Source organism: Watersipora subatra, chromosome 1 (assembly GCF_963576615.1).
Source record: "Watersipora subatra chromosome 1, tzWatSuba1.1, whole genome shotgun sequence".
Lineage (NCBI taxonomy): Eukaryota > Metazoa > Bryozoa > Gymnolaemata > Cheilostomatida > Watersiporidae > Watersipora > Watersipora subatra.
Window position 1 is genome coordinate 67,074,587 of NC_088708.1, and position 17,090 is coordinate 67,091,676.

The 17,090-nt window shown below is 36.6% G+C and overlaps 1 protein-coding gene across 1 annotated transcript; it reads left to right on the plus strand.

Moving 5' to 3' along the window:
• The first annotated feature begins 1,860 nt into the window (after positions 1 to 1,860).
• LOC137390642 (monocarboxylate transporter 14-like) lies at positions 1,861 to 16,318 on the plus strand. Its single transcript, XM_068076972.1, has 10 exons — positions 1,861 to 2,005; positions 3,192 to 3,404; positions 7,057 to 7,200; positions 7,453 to 7,635; positions 9,512 to 9,665; positions 10,111 to 10,363; positions 11,431 to 11,659; positions 12,853 to 13,035; positions 13,657 to 13,782; positions 15,944 to 16,318. The coding sequence occupies exons 1-10, from the start codon at positions 1,861 to 1,863 to the stop codon at positions 16,081 to 16,083; spliced, it is 1,770 nt and encodes a 589-aa protein (XP_067933073.1). The 3' UTR covers positions 16,084 to 16,318.
• Positions 16,319 to 17,090: the final 772 nt, after the last annotated feature.

Below are 17,090 nucleotides of genomic sequence, written 5' to 3' on the forward strand. Positions count from 1 at the left end.
GAAGCAGGTGCAAGCGAGAATCTCTTTCATTCAATGCAAGTTTGACGCTGCACTGATCATATGGAGGGGCTCTGATCTTTTTGTATTTGCTTATTCATCAGATGATTGGAGGGTGTGACCTTATCCTCTCTTTTCATTGGCTTGACCTGTTCGGTGCATACTAGTCCATGTATTCTCTGATGTGTGGTCGAAGGCCCTGGCACTTCTGAAAAGAATAGCTTGTTACTGTCGTTGAAGAGGCTACATCGCAATGAACTGGCCTTCACCAAAGCCAGCAAGCTCAGCACAACGAGCTCAGCAGCCGAACGTTGCTGTAGTCGAGACATGCATGTCTGCAAAGTTTCCTCCCAGCACACACACTCCTTCGAATAGTACTGACATCAACGTTCATACGCGAATAGCAGCGCCTTTTTTTCAGTGGCTTCTGTTGCGCGTCTAGCTTTGCAGCAGTACCAGTTTGTAAAAATATTATTAAATGCTACATCACTGCATGTCCAGCATGGGGACACGAAAGTTTGCAGATTAAATCACAGATTTTTGTCCAGCTACATTATCGATTTTGTGTTCAGGCATAAACGCTGTCATATCTCATCACAAAGGCAACTTGTACAGAATGTTCCATTAGCAAAGAATTCAAGCCTCAAGTTGTATATTCTGGCAGATCTTTAAGGACAACTGCAAGGCGCCGAGATAGACGTTCTTCTGTATTGAAATTAACAATAAATGTCACTGACATAAGTTTTATATTACTAGCTGTTTTTTAATATATCGACACAGATGTGGCAGCAAAAATGTCTAAATAAATGTTTTCGCATTATTGATTTTAAATATACTGACATCCTGCAACATTGTTATGTTTTTGCCAATTTGAAATCAATCAAGTTATGAAATATTTTATTCTGACTTGGTGAGGATGCGTGTACGCCTTATGACATGAGACACACATCCTGAACAAGTCTACTCTCTTAGGCTACCGAGCCAAGTTCTATCTGATGCAATACTTGCTAGAGAGTACCCTGAGAACCTACCTTGAGGAAGTCGCAACACTTGTATTTTTTGGAGTATTTGGCAGCTTGCCCAGGCAAGTCTCCTGCGCCAGAAGGAATTAATAGAATGGCGATGATTCATTACATAACATCAGTTATGAAGATTTTAGAGGAATGTTGAAACTTGTGCCAGCCAAAGTTATATATATACATTTCTGCACTGAATGCCCTAGATACTGTCTCATAGCAAGTTTTTCTCTGCTAGATTATATCATCTGTTTGAGACGCTGTTTATCAACGATCACCTTTGTGCTTTTATTTTCTAATATAATCATTTGAACTTCCCAATTGTGTGTGACTAGATGCCTTGGCTCCTAGCATTCGCTAGCCCCCGCAGCAGGTATCGGACTGACGTTGCTCGTGCTAGCTTTGAATTTTAGATCTTGAATGTCTCATCTGCTTTGAATTAAGGCTACTCGCTACCAATTCACCCAGGTTATGATTATTTGCTTCTCAAGGGGACGAGTCACTGCACATATTAAAGCTTTCGCTCTCTACTTGCTTGAAAATCTACATTTGAGGAATTTATCACCAGGTAGTTTATACTGTGTTCTATTAAAGTATTCGATCGATAGATTAATTCAATTTAAATAACATATAGCATGTCGCATTACGTATTACGTATTATAACCTATTGTAGAATTTAATACAATTTTCTTTTATGCCTATTACCTGAGTAAATAGCTACAGATATTTAGGCATTAATAGAATTGTATATAAACACTAGCTCATCGCTGCTCTAAATCAAAGCATTGGACACTGGATGGGTTAAAACTTTAACATATATATTACCATAATAGCGGCTGGTCGCTGAATGGAGGAAGAGGCAAAGAACACTGTGCCCGACCTGAACGGTTTTAAACTTCACAGTCTACAAAAAAGAGGCAATGAGTCAGGATCTCTTTTACAAGAGAAGGTCGCAGATGAACCAGACACAGAGATACCTGAAGACCTTGAAGGTAAGCCTTCCAAAGGTTTATAAACCTACTACAGCCCTTGGTATTCATGATCTTGCGTGTGTATCTATGAACAAAGCTGACCTTAACGCTTTTTTGCTTCCACTTTTGAAATGGTCAGTTAGGGTTCAAACTTTTTTGTTAATTTCTCTCAACATAGTACGGCCAAACAATATATACACTAATATATTCCAAAGTAGTGTGTTAAAGCTGCCAAATAGTGCTCAATGAGTGATCAGAGCTTAAATATAAAATTTATTCATGTATGGTTTTACATGAATAAATTTTATATACACTAATATATTATATTGCTGCATTTGGGCCATTTGTCTTATACTTTACTGCAATCCATACGAACAGAAAATGTTGTTCAACAATGCCTTTCTTATAGCCAGTGCGCTACAATACCAATTTAGCCAGGAGGTAAGCTTGAAAATATTTATTTATCCTTTAGATGACCTACAAAAGTGGTTTCGATTTTATGACTGATCTGACTCAATATTTGAAATTTAAATGATTTTTAAAACCGCCAATCAGCAACAGCCAGTACACATGTGAAGTCATACACTTTCTTGGTCATATTTGCAAGATCTGTATTTTATTTCTGATATAGCTTTTTGATAAATTTTTATGTTTAATCAATATTTTCATAGGTGTGTTTTTTGAAACTTAAGAAGTGTATCATTGATGCGCCCTATCTCAGCGGATGAACCTAAAATATGTACATCATCATCATATGTACTTCATCTTCTGTTTAAAATACTCTTGTGTTTAACACATAGATATCAGCCTCATTAATACCTGTCTCATTCAAAGCTTACTGGATTACTTTTATTCTTGAACGACAGCAAATAAAGGTCAAGGGCGTCCTAAATGTGTAGTAAATGAACTCTTTTGATTTTTCAACATCATGTTGAGTTGCACGCTCTCTAAGTTTAGTCGGTTAGATACAGCGGATATGATCAGGCCACTTTCAGGGTGACAAGCTGATTTTTGTAGAAAAATTCTGCGTTTTTGAACCCATTTAAAAGGTGACTATAATGGCAAGGCTCTTGAGTTCTCTTTGTTCCAATAAATAATGACGGGGCTTTTTAAACATACTCTGCTAGGTTGAAAGAAATGCTTCGGGCATTTTAGGACAGCAATAATCTTCAGAGATGTCGGCCTACATTATGAGTCTGGTTTTTAGTCGAAGTACACTGGGAGGACTACATACCTGAGCCACCGGATGGAGGATGGGGCTGGGTCATAATGATTGCCTCATTTTTCAACAACTTCTTAGTTGATGGCATCGCTTACTGCTTTGGTGTGTTTCTTGCTGAATACGTCGAATATTTTAACACCAGTGTCGGCAATGTCAGTCTCTCCAGTTCTCTTCTTTGCGGTTTCTACTTGTTTGTCGGTGAGTGTAATCGTATTTACTTGCCATATTATTATCAATATAAGTTGCTTTTGGATTTCCTATGCATAGCCTAGAGGACCGCAAAATTTCAAAATATCAAAAGATATATTATATTTATCATAGAATATGGTACGCAATAAGCATCTAAAGAGCAGCTCTAGGCTACTGGTCTAAAACAGCTGATCTGTGAAGTGCAGGTCGGGGTTCAACTCCAAAAAAGGCCTCTAGTGGTGACAGGAACTAAATCCTGCCTCAAATTGCTCTTTACAACTGGGCATGTCTCTAGTTGTCGAGGTTCCCTTGTCACTGGACATAGACATGACTAGCCAAGATCATAGAGACATTAATTGCGTCAAAAATGCTCTTAAAACTTGCACAGCCTCTGCTTGCAGTCAGATAAGAATATGTCTTACTCAATCTTCGAGGAATCGCTCACGCAGACGAGCATCCACGTAGTCCTCCGTATCTACATAAACTTGGAGTTATCTTCCGCACACAACTTTCAGTGTGTGACCAACAGAGTAATTAGTCTTGATAAGCTGTGAACAAATCCAATAAAAAATTTTTGCGCAATCACTAAATGCGTTTATTACGCGACAAGGGTTTGGTTATCGTAGCCTAAAAACATTGAAATATTTATAAAGATCTGTCAACGTATCTTAGTCGCCTCAGTTATTATATAGCCTCATGTATTCTAACAAGGCAAAAGCGACTATAATGTTCGTAAAATTGTGAAGCATACTCGAGTAGAATGCAAAGTTCTCATGTGTGCCACAATTGCGTAACCCTACGTGCAGTAAATCGAAAAGCACCGTAGTTCAATGACTTACAGCTGTAACCAAGATTAGCTCTATTAATTTATTGTAACAGTAATAGATTGATTGTTGTTATCTGGTAATTGATTCCTGGCTTGTTTCTGATGCACTGTCAACCAGTAACAGGTAGGGTGCACCTTCCAACTTTCATCAGGTGCGATATTTTACTCTAAAAGTTGGTGAATCCAAAGATTTGTGAAACGATAATGCGGAATATGTATTCCACATACCTACCTTTTTAATGTATATATGTCTACCTTCATACATGTCTTAAATTTACTAAATATATTCTTGCATTTCTATTGAATATATGTCGACAGTTGTAACACTTGGATGAATAAAATTGTTTCTTCACCCCTGTTACCCTGAGTAGATGATAATGTCTACCCAAGGTCTGGTCTTCTACCAAAGACCTGGAAGTTTGAGCACTCGCATCAAGATCTTAGCCTTTCCCATTAACATGCTTTTCTGAAACTGACTTGTGTTGGTTGTTGCCGGTATTCGCACAGACTACATTTGATGTGCACGCGTTTATTACACCCAACTATCTAATGACTACTATGGAATATACTTGCTCTTATATGCCAGTACCTTTCAATCTCCTTTCTGAGTAGCAGATATTTTTTATTGAAAAAATAACTAACTTTTTACATGTTTATCAGTCTGTTAAACTTGTACTGATACCTTGTATCTACTCCTGTCTTTTTATCAAATATCAGCATTTGTTTTGTTAAATACTCTCATACCTTGTTTCCGCAATACGGAAATAAATTCTTATGCTACATATACCTGTTTATTTGTCAGCAAAGTTCATATTTTATATACTCTTAACTTATCGATTCTTTCTGAAAAAGTCTGTACCGCTCTGTCCAGTATCTCATAAGGTGGTCTTGTAAACTAGTGTCTGGCCACTCTAACGGAACAGTTTTGTTTATTATATTGTGCGTCAGTTCTTTATTCACGTAGCAAAGCTTTTCTTCCATTCGTAATAGCTCTTTTTGTCTCGTCATTTCACATGCGAATTGCACACCTTTTAGGCTCTCAGTTATTCAAGCAAAGACCCTCACTCTTCTGGGATATTTCAATATGGCAGCTCCAAGTTTTTTCTGTTGAAAAACCCTAGCTTTCTACTATTCATCTGAGAAGTGTCATGCAAAGTCTGATCCAACCGACATCATGTATGCACTGTAAAGATTTGCTCGTAGAATAAATTCAGGCCATGTTTATCAAGCCAGGCTCATGACTTGTTTGTGAAAAGCAGTTGCTAGCATTGCATAACTAACAACTCAAAAACATAAGCATGGCTAACTATTTTAAAATGAAGATACAAAAGGGTATTATCACGCTCGAAAGATCATGCATATGTAACTTCATTAGTTTTAGTGATTGCATAAAGTCTAGTCTCAGAGAAATGTTGATTCTATTGAACAAAAGGTCTCACAATGTGTTGAGTTTGGATTTGCACTCATTTTCTTCCCAAAACTTAATTTTAAAGTCTCTAGAGATGATTAAGGGGCAACTCTAGAATATGTTTATTTTCTATTTATATAGCCAACAAATTGGCAAAATGTTGCCCAGGAGACCTTTGGTGAAACCTGCCTGTAATTCATCTTAATAATTCTGAGTGTACTTCCTTTCTAAAATCTTCATGCTGCTGGTTTTGCGTACATATAACCTGCCACACAATTGTGCTGCCTGCTAAATGTAAAAGGCCGTTCTTTTGAGGAGATACTTTAGATTATCTTGGAGATGAATTGTGCACTACATACAACTAGCCATAATAAAGTTATAAATGTTAGCTTGTAACAGCAATGACAAGGTTTATCTGGATTTATTGCGTAGACTCTTATATGAAGGTTATCAAATAGCTGTTGCAAAACTCTTTCTATGTCTTTTAAACAAATATGTTGATAAAGTTGATGTAAGGCACTATAATATCCTTATGGTAGTTCTGTTGCAGTGTGATCATTTCTTTGCTTGATAATAACATTTTCAAAACATTAGAAGTCATGCCATAAATTCATATAATGATCCAATATTGCTGAATCATTAAGTAAGACTTTATTATATTCAAATACTCATTACTTAATTTGTCTCATTCATGTAACTTTCAGTTGTTCACTCTACATTTTGACGACTCTCAGTTAACCCGGTATGACTTTGTACGATCGCCATATTGTATAATAACAAACCGCTACAAATTAATACTCGTTTGTCTTTCAAAGAATTGTCTTTCTGCTATAAAATTTTTAAGGCTCATTCTCCATTCTAGAGATTCAGCCTAAATAGGCAACATTCAACTTTATTTTATACTGTAAGTTGTTGCAGCAACAGATATATTTGTAGGTTGCGGTTGTTTCCAGCTAGCAATATATGTCAGTTCACCTATTGAGTATGTTAGTAATATAGTAGTAGATAGAGAGAAGCTATCTCTCACTGTCTGCTAAAAGTTGATTCAAATAAAACAAGTAGAAATCCACTCACTGTAAACTCTACCCCGTCTTTCCATCAAATATGCTTGCATTCTAGTATGCTAACAACATTGAGTTCAGTAAGAGTTCTAACAACATGGCCAACAAGGTAGTGAACCATTTGATGTCTGTTATTACTTATTACTTGTATATAACCTGATGGAGCATTTTTAAATATTAAATAAAAATTAGTTATCCACTTTGCTAAAAAACTGTTCTAAAAAAACTTCTTTAAAAGTACATTTGGGTTGTAATACGTATTGACTTTTTATTTATACTTTTAAAAGAAGCAGTTTGCATTATCTTGACTTGCACCATTGAGATAAGTGATGTTATAAATTGTTCATTGCACAGAAATGTTTGCAGGACCAGTAGTAGCCGCATTCGTAAACAAGTGGGGCTGCAGAAAAGTTGGGATAGTTGGAAGTCTGATCGCTACCTCCGCCTTCCTCATCAGCACTTTCTCCCCCAACATCTTTATGTTTCAGTGTACATATGGAATCTTAGGAGGTGAGCTGGTTTCGTTACTTATTTGGCAAGCTCAAAATATGGCAAACAGGTGCTTCTACCGATATCCAATGGCTAGTTGCCATTTAAACTCTTAGTCCGCTAGCTTGCACAGTCTGTATGTGTAACGCAGTTGGATCACAGTTAATGCAAGAATTTGGCAATTTTTAGTTTGAATTTTGTTCTGTCAGAAATTTTGGCTTTCTTATCACTCGTGTGGTAGCCGCATTTAGTGACCAAATGTTTCATTTTAAGGATTCGGGTTTGGTCTCATGTACCTACCAGCGGTGGTCGGAGTTGGCTATTATTTTGAAAAGAAAAGAGCCCTAGCAACTGGCATCGCTGTCTGTGGCACTGGGATAGGTACATTTGCAATGGCACCTCTGGCAAAGTACACACTAGATGAACTGGATTGGAAGAACTCACATTATGTCCTTGGTAAGTAATTGCTTTACTGGTTGAGCTGAGAGGAAACATATCGTAAGGTCAGAGCTTCTAGATACAACTGAATCTAGCTACAAGGTGAATGTCACTCTACTTTCAGAATGAACAAAGTTTTTTATGTTTAACCTAATCCGAGCAAGTTTTATATTTCTTGCAGTAAAAAGTATGGGTGCTTCTAGACTGCTATGTATTAGAGACATAATGGTTGCAGGCTTGTGCAGATAACAGATGTAAGCAGTTAAAATTAGGGTGCTTTCAGCTAACTTTTGAGAGAGCAGACATTTACTTCTGATTATATTGGGACATAGCTGTGCTGTCTTATTTAATGTCACTAAAATCAATCAAATATCAAACTCCTTTAAAGCCCAATTTGCAGTCAGGCAGTTTTTTAAGATCAGTACCAGCATGTTATTTACAGTGTATTTCAAAAGCCAACCAAGTTTAAATGCTCCTATACGCGGGGACAGCAATGATCAATCTCGCAATATCTTCAGCTGTCCTATTTGTGTGATAGCGTATCTCTTCGGTGAATCAGAAAGCAAAATTCCATCTCACTACTGACCGTAGATAGATCACAGTCGAGTGCCATCTTATTATGTTATTAAAATCTCCTGGTGCATGCGGCGGACCCCTGTGGTTTCCTGTCACAGATATATATTATCAATTATATGATCTATTTAATGAATTAAGGAGCCAAAGCTGTTGCAATAGTAATCTGCTGCACACGTTTCACGTACCAGTGAGGCATGTAGATGATACGTTGTGTCAATTACGTAGGTTTGTCAATTCATTTGTGCCGCTTAAATTCTTGAGAAACAATGCTAAAGTTATGCTGAAGGGTTAGTGAGTTACTAGGTGATACTTGTATTACATGTTGTATAGGTCACATATGTGTGCGTGTGAACATCTGTGGGGTGTTAGCTTCTTTATTCTTGGTTATTAGCTGATGTCTTCAAGTTTTTTTGCGTCAAAAGCAGCGAGAACAGCTTTGATTTTTGAATGTGTTTATTTATTTAGGTAAAAAATATTGCACAACCGTAGAACAAATATGAACATACTGTGATCAAAAAGCTATAGCCCACAGTTGTATTTTCATGATTTGCTCTCATTATAGGGATTAGGGGATTAGGGATTAAGAGGCTAGAAATTAAGAAGCTAGGGTTTAGGGAACTTGAGATTAGGGGGCTAGGGATTAGGGGACTATGGATTAGAGAACTAGGGATGAGGGGACTAGAAACTAGGGAACTAGGGATTAGAGGAATAGGGATTAGAGAACTAGGAACTAGGGAACTAGGAATTAGGGGACTATGGATTAGGGGACTAGAAATTAGGGGACCAGAAATTAGAGGAATAAGGATTAGGGGACTAGGGATTAGGAGGCTAGGGATTAGGGTACTATGAATTAGGGAACTAGGGATTAGGAGGCTAGGGATTAGGGTACTATGAATTAGGGAACTAGGGATTAGAAGACTATTTATTAGTGGACTAGGGATTAGATGACTAGAGATGAGAGGATTAGGGATTCAGTGACTAGGGATTAAAATACTAGAGATTAGAAGACTAGGAATTAGGGAACTAGGGATTAAGGAGCTAGGGATTAAGAAACTATGCAACAGTACTTCACAACCCTTAAACAATTAACAAGATACAATCAAGTTTGTTGTGATGGAGAAGAGTATGAACGAGCTACCGCAAATCTGTAAAGAACTCCAAAACTTATGAGTTCTGCAGCTCTTATTACTGATTTGTAGAGCAATAGAAGTATACCTCCACCATTGACATGAAGTAGTGACAGATGCTTACTGGTTTCATTTTATGTCAATGCCAGTCAACAGTGTCACATTTGTCTAGTATATCAAACACATTTCAGCTGGCCTTCTTCTACAAGGATGCGTTTTTTCTGCTCTCATGAGACCTCTGACAGCACGAAGGAAGATAACAAAAAACAGCTATGACAAATCTGATGATAAAAAGCCACTAACAGATTCAAGGGAGAAACCATCAACCGCAATTAAAAATAGAAGGTACTTGCAAAATCTTTCTCCCATTTTGTAAGGTATTATATTGTGCATTTACAGCAAGAGTTTGCGCGCGACTCTTTCGAAATGGGTAACGCGATTTTTCGTTTCATAGCTATCAAACAAGCCCTCGGGATAAGTAAATGAAGTTTCATTTTTTACCGGAGCAGATCTGCTGATATCAACCAGTTTTTATAGTTTAGACTTTGCTTAGACTGTTTATACAATTTATGATTGTTAACTTAAGATACTTAACTAAATTGGCCTGGTGCGTACAACACAGGAAGTCACTAGTACTCTACAACAATTATAAAGCAAAGCAAATGACCAACAACCAACTCTGTGCCCAAGACATCATTTTATTAATCTGGTCAATTTAGCAAACCTTCATTTTGTCAGTCGGATCAATTCACCCTAATTTTAAATATCATATTATAATTCAATATTAAAGGGACTTTACGCAGTCCAGTCACACACTGAGGGTTGCTGAGAAAGTTGGCTCAGTTCAGAGACTTCATGCTAGCGCATTCATTGACACGACACAAAGAAGTTTCAAAGAACTAACTGAGGATATGGCAAGACCCATGTACAGAAAGGACATCTTCTTCAGCGGTTCCATTTGTAACATACCAGGATACAAAACAACAGAAAATAATGGTGACAACGCAGAAAGAGGTGCTAGTGTCATGAGCCTTCCATCAGAGGTGAGTTGCCACAGCAAAATTAGCTACATATTTTGTCTGCATGCGTTTTACGTTACTTTATTTGTTAGTGCTGTAAAGCTAACTTTAAAACTAAACAAGTATCATGATAAATTTTAGCCAGAGTTGTTTTAGCTCAGAGTTAAGTCTTAAGAGAGCTTGAATAAGCGCTGCCAGCTCGGCAGTCAGTTGGAACCCTGCAAATGTACCAGGGTTTCAAGGTGATGCTGATTGTCATGGTGCTGACTTGCTCATTCCCGGAAAACATGGGTATTGATTTCACTCACAAAAATTGAAGAAAAATCAAAATTTTGTTTTTACGTCTGAGATTTAGTCCTAGTTTCTCTAAAAATCCAATGGGGTGAGCACCATATTTGTTAAACTCACTAACACAGGTAAAAAACTAATTTACCAAATTTGTGATTAAACAAAGTGTTTTAATTGGTAAAGCGATGCATCTAGGTCAAAAACATCTTCAAATGCTGAAGAATACAGCTAAACAGAGACAACTATAAATATTACATACTTTGTTATTGAGTGATAATGATATCAATGATATAAAAGTTCTGTTGCCGCTACTGCGCCACCTGGATGGTCATATAACACCGGGTAATACTTAATCAGTGATAAAAACAGTGCTTCGCTATTAGCCATGATGTTTAGAAAGCTTCACCTGTTAAGTGCATTTAGAGAAAGTTTTGTCAGCAACTCCTTCGCAAAATTTTAACAGCGTTGAACTTTTGTGATCACCGCCAGCAGCTAATAGTGGTATCCAGAGAGTAGATTCCCATTTCCTTAATGATGCATCGATAAGCCTGGCACCTCTATTTCGAACTATATGGGAACCACCCATAACAATTATGTTTAAGTTATTTTTATGTGCACTTGTTTCTAAAGAGGCTCACTTTACCAAGACAAAGGTAAATTCGTACTAAATGCCAAAAAGCTCAAAAAGACTTCTGCTTAAAAACTTTTGCGACATTTAGAGTAGTACCTCATATAATTGGTGAAACTCTAAACAGCTCTTATTGTCCATATACGTGTATTGCAAGTTAAATTATCTTTTTCAGAAACCCCATGGAAGGCTTTCCTGTCTAAATTCTCTGCCTAAACCAATGGCCGATGTTTTGGCAGAGATGCTTGACCTGGACGTCCTTGGCAACAAATCCATGCTTGCATTGTGCCTCGGCAATCTTTTCGGAATGCTTGGATTTTATGTACCTATTCTTTTCTCAACAAACAGGGCTATGCAGAAAGGTGTTGACAAAGAGAAGGCTGCATTGCTGCTATCTATCATGGGTAAGAGATGAAAAGTAGTTCCATAAACCACTAGTAAAATCTCCCAATGCCTTTTTGCCACTGGTTTTGTGCTGATATTACAAAACTGAAGTCAATTTTTGTTATTTCTGTAAGATATTATTTTTTCTGTCAGACCAGTGAGTTTTAAAAACTAGATTCAAAAAAGGACAGCTACCAAAACATAGTTACGACTGCTATAATGTAATCTGTATAAGGTCACAGGTGCTAGCAGGTGCTTGTAGATGTGATCCAGATTCTAGTTCAATTATTGCTAATTGTAAACAGGCTACCTACCACCTCGTTGCCCAACAAAATAACATAAAACAAACAAGCTTAAAATTGTATTTCTAAAATTGTCAACAGTAGCAGTGGTCTCTCGAGTTTGTTTTAATTGTTTCATGGAATGACTTACCGTCTTCACCTAGTCATAAATATACATTATTCCTTTTTGACTAACTGTGGTTTCGAACAATCACATTCTGAATATGGACATACTGCGAGCAAAAATATATCTGGCACCTGTTGCAAATGTTCTAAATCAAAGTTTGAGAAAAATGAGGATCACACACAAAGTGAAAGTGAAACTAATATCAGCTACTAACTTGTAGAAACTACTCAAACCCCTAGTTTGCAAAAGAAATAATCATTTGATAATCAAATAGGAATTTTAGCTTCAATGTTTTGTTTTTCTCTAGTCTGGCTCACCTGAGAATTAAAAAAAAATATAGCACTCTTTTATAATCATACATAATTCAAAATTTTTTAAAGATATGAATAGCTAATTTAAAGATCATCACTAATAAAACATATGAACAAGAAGAACAAAGTGGTTTATATAAAATGATGAAAACCGATTAAAAAGCTTTGAATGTCTATTTGGAGTATATATAGTGATTTTTTGTTAACAACATTGGTAAGGCTTTAAATCATTGTTTAAAGTTTGCTAGATTTTTCCAACATTGATCCAACTTTCAATTTAGTCAGGTTTTATTGATTCATATGCTGAGACCATTTAGCTTGTGGTCCCAGTTGAACTTGTATCCAATACGTGGCTTGTCAAATGTGAAGAACCCCATACCATTTTTAAATGTGCCTATTTCTATTTTTATTCTCTGTATAACCAAATTTTCTTTTCAGGAGTTGCTGTTATTCAGGAGAAGATAATTTCTGTAAAAACTATCTTTTGTTATCAGGTGCTTGCAACACAGTTGGCAGGGTGCTCTCCGGTCTCATGGTTGTATTCATACCTAAGCTTTCTCCTCTAGCTGTAAACAATGCCAGTATCACCATGGCTGGACTAGCAGTTATGCTTACCCCCTTTTGCAACACATTCGGTACAATGGCTCTGGCTATAGCTGCCTATGGTCTATTCGCAGGTAAAAACATGCAATCATGGTTGGTTGAAATACAAATAAATTTCTGTCTAACCCACTAAACATTAATTTCTAAGGTAACTGGATAATGTTTTACAGCTTCTAACCAGTCTATAGCTGAATTCGTTTTATATATTTCTATATAATTGCTGCAAGTTTTATTCAATTATGGTAAAAGCTGATTTGTCAGCAATGCATTATGCGTGAGTATACTAAATATCAACATCACGATGAAGGCGCATGAAAACGTATCAAGTAGAAAAAATGCAATGCTTATTGGCTAAAACGCTATTTACGGTGTTATGAAGATCATACATTCGTCCAACAACAAAAGTGAAAAAACGTGCCCTCAAATTCAGGTTACATATATTCCTCCTTTTCAGCAACGTTTGTTTCTCTCGCACCGATTATTATCTGCGATCTGATCAGCTTGTCCAAGCTGACCAATGCATTTGGACTTTTGTGTCTTGTCCGAGGATTGACTGCCATACTCGGACCTCCAGTTGAAGGTATACACTGGGTGACTTAACAACGACTAACTCCGCTAGTGGCTTCGACCAAACTGACAGAAATTAGCCTAATCCGAGTTGTAGACTAACATCTGTATCTCTCGCTCTCTTTCAGCATCTTTCATAGCTCTCTCATCCATCTTAGTATGTGACGCTGTTGGCCTTGAGAAGCTAACAAATGGCTTTGGACTAATATGTTTGGTGCGAGGGATAGCGGCTATGGCTGGACCACCAATAGAAGGTATAGCTATATGACATCGTGATAGCTGCATTACTAACATAAAAAGCCAGCCTGCCTAATGTTGAAACGCTATTGTCTTCGTTGTGTGAATAATTGATTTTGAGAGGAGATTCTGTGAAGAGGTAAGTCAGAATATTTAAAAATATCTAATCAATTTTGATGTACAAATTTCATCAAGAGTTTTTCATGGTAGCTACTGTTTTTTATAGAGCATCTATCACTTTGTGAAAACAACTTTGTGAAAACACTTTCTAAAAAATGTACTTTGTGAAGACAGCTCCTAACTTTTTTATACGCAAATTGATGGTATGCGACTTTAGAGCTGTACTACTTTTGAGCACACAGTCCAAATTCAGTTTCCGAGCACAATTTATTTCAGAGGGCTCTTTAAAAAAAATTATTTGAATTCTAAAACGATTTTGCCCATTTCATAAAATGTGTAGGGCCTATATTTTAATTTATTCAAAAACTAGAAAATGATTTTTTAAGCATTTTTACATAATTCTATGCCACAAAACCTATATCTTGAAACTTGGTAATATATAAAGTGCACTGAATTTATTCTTAATACTCTAGTAATGGAGAAGATTAGGTGGAGAAATGTAACTCATGATCTATAGTAGCTCCTAATTCAGTCTCGCTTCTTCAGATGTGCTGTGTGAAGTAAAATAGTGTAGAAATAGCTTGTGTTCTATTCTAGCAAAGGGTAAAAAATATAACAATACATCAACAGGCTATATCGACCACAGCATACAGTCAATATTCCATAGACCACAGCAATTAGTATTTTATAGATCAAAACGGTCAGTAGACCACATAGTCAGTACTCCATAGACCACAACAGTCAGTATTCCATAGACTACAACAGTCAGTATTCTATAGACCACAACAGTCAGTATTCCATAGACTACAACAATCAGTACTCCATAGACCACAACAATCAGTATTCCATAGACCGCAACAGTCAGTATTCCATAGACCAAAACGATCAGTATTCTATAGACCACATAGTCAGTACTCCATAGACCACAACAGTCAGTATTTCATAGACTACAACAGTCAGTATTCTATAGACCACAACAGTCAGTGTTCCATAGACTACAACAATCAGTATTCCATAGACCACAACAGTCAGTATTCCATAAACCAAAACGGTCAGTATTCCATAGGCCACATAGTCAGTATTCTATAGACCACACAGTCAGTATTCCGTAGACCACAACAGTCAGTATTCTATAGACCAAAGCGGTCAGTATTCCATAGACCACATAGTCAGTATTCTATAGACCACATAGTCAGTACTCCATAAACCACAACAGTCAGTATTTCATAGACTACAACAGTCAGTATTCTATAGACCACAACAGTCAGTATTCCATAGGCTACAACAATCAGTATTCCATAAATCAAAACGGTCTGTGTTCTATTAACCACAACGAGCACATCTGCACATATCTGCATACAACATTGAAATAATAAAAATCATATGAAAGAGGATCAGTTGACAACCAGGCCAAGCCATAAAACCTTTTTGGCCTTCCAAACTTTTGTTGGTCAACTAAACCCTACAAGTCTAGGGTTTTTTGATCAAACTCCAATTTGTTTGAGATCTGAAACTTTTGAAACAGAAGATTGGACTGTGTCCGTAAAGACCTTTACATGTACTAACATTTTACTATCGTATAGACAACGTTGAAACTGAAAAAGTATTAGTTGCTGCCCTAGCATAACCACATACTCTCAATTAGCTGACTTCTGCTGTCTCAACTTTTCTAAACTTAGTAATATCTTCTGGCCTAGTAGCTATGCTTCTGACATTAGGCATAACATCTTGCTTAATTTGATGCGAGCTGCTGTGATACAAATACAATGCTTTCAGCCACATGTATAACTAACATCATTGTAGTAGAAAATGCTTGAGAATAATTGTGTGATTTGCTTGTAGTTCTTTTCACATACATGTTTATCAACAAAGTTGACTGTTTTTTTCAGATACCTCAACTTTCTCAATTATTAACTTAAATCATGCGCTTGTTCTCACTTTTCAAGGTTGAGGATTCAGGCAGCTCCAGACAGCCCGACTAGTCCTCAGATGCACAGTTTAGTGCAGTTAGATATCTCATGCCTAGACTTAGTACCTTGAGGAATTATTTATTTTTAGGAATGTTGTATGACTTGACTGGTGACTATGACGCCACGTTCTACATGGGAGGAGCTTGCATTTTAACTAGCGCTGGGTGTCAGATGCTGCTGTTTCTAAAGCCCTTTGCACCAAAAAAGCAAGACAACCTTCAGAAATAACCATTTTGCTACTGTTTTTTTAAAGTTGAAGAAATATCACGCCTTGCTAAAGCAGAGCAAGAACAAAAGAATGTGTAGATCTCAATTAGAACTGCAAACCTTCATTTTGTGTGTTTTCTAGTTGAACTGTCTGTTTGCAGCGCTCTTGGTGATCGGCCTTGACTACTTGCATTTGTTTATTTTAAAAGCTTTACAAATCATTCACCAAAATTAGGTTTAAATATCTTCAAATGTACAGAGAAACACATATAACTGCTTGTGGAATAAAGTTTGATTTTAATTTCAGAAAACCTAGATTATACCAGAAATATTTTTGGCAAGCTTTCAAGCTAAAGTGAAGATTTGTAAAGATTTTTTTAGCCTTTTCTTCCACATAGCAAAATTATCTTATGCTTATCTATATTGTTTTTATACAAATAAAGCTCTGCCTATATTTTATATCAAACCTATTGTTTCCTGGTCAAAGTTTTATATTTATGCATTGAAAGCTATCTCAAGTTTCCAATTCTATGCCTTTATACTGAGTGTTATGTCCTGTTGCCTCACTGAAAAATACAATTACATCTGGCTGCACACAAAACTCCTCTTAAATATATGCTTACAACTTTCTCAAACTGATGAAAATGACTAGGTATTTCAGGGATATGTGTATATACAAAGAAAACAGACATTTCATAAGCTTGGTATAATTACAATACCTACTTCATAAATTCAACTTTTGCCTTACCATCACTCAAGCATCACGGTGATAACAAAGTCTTGTAGAAACAAATACATGAGTTTTCTTAATGATTGTTTTGATACATGTACTTCTCTAGATCTGTGTCTGGTAATGGCTAACCTAGGCCAACTCAGTGCTTGCTTGGTTTGAGCATATCAGCTCTTCATTAGATAAATTCTGACATGGCTGTATTCTGATATGTTGACTCTGATATGTTTGCGTTCTGATAAGTCAACTTTTACATGTCTGCTTTCTGATAAGTCAACTCTGACATGTCTGCTTTCTG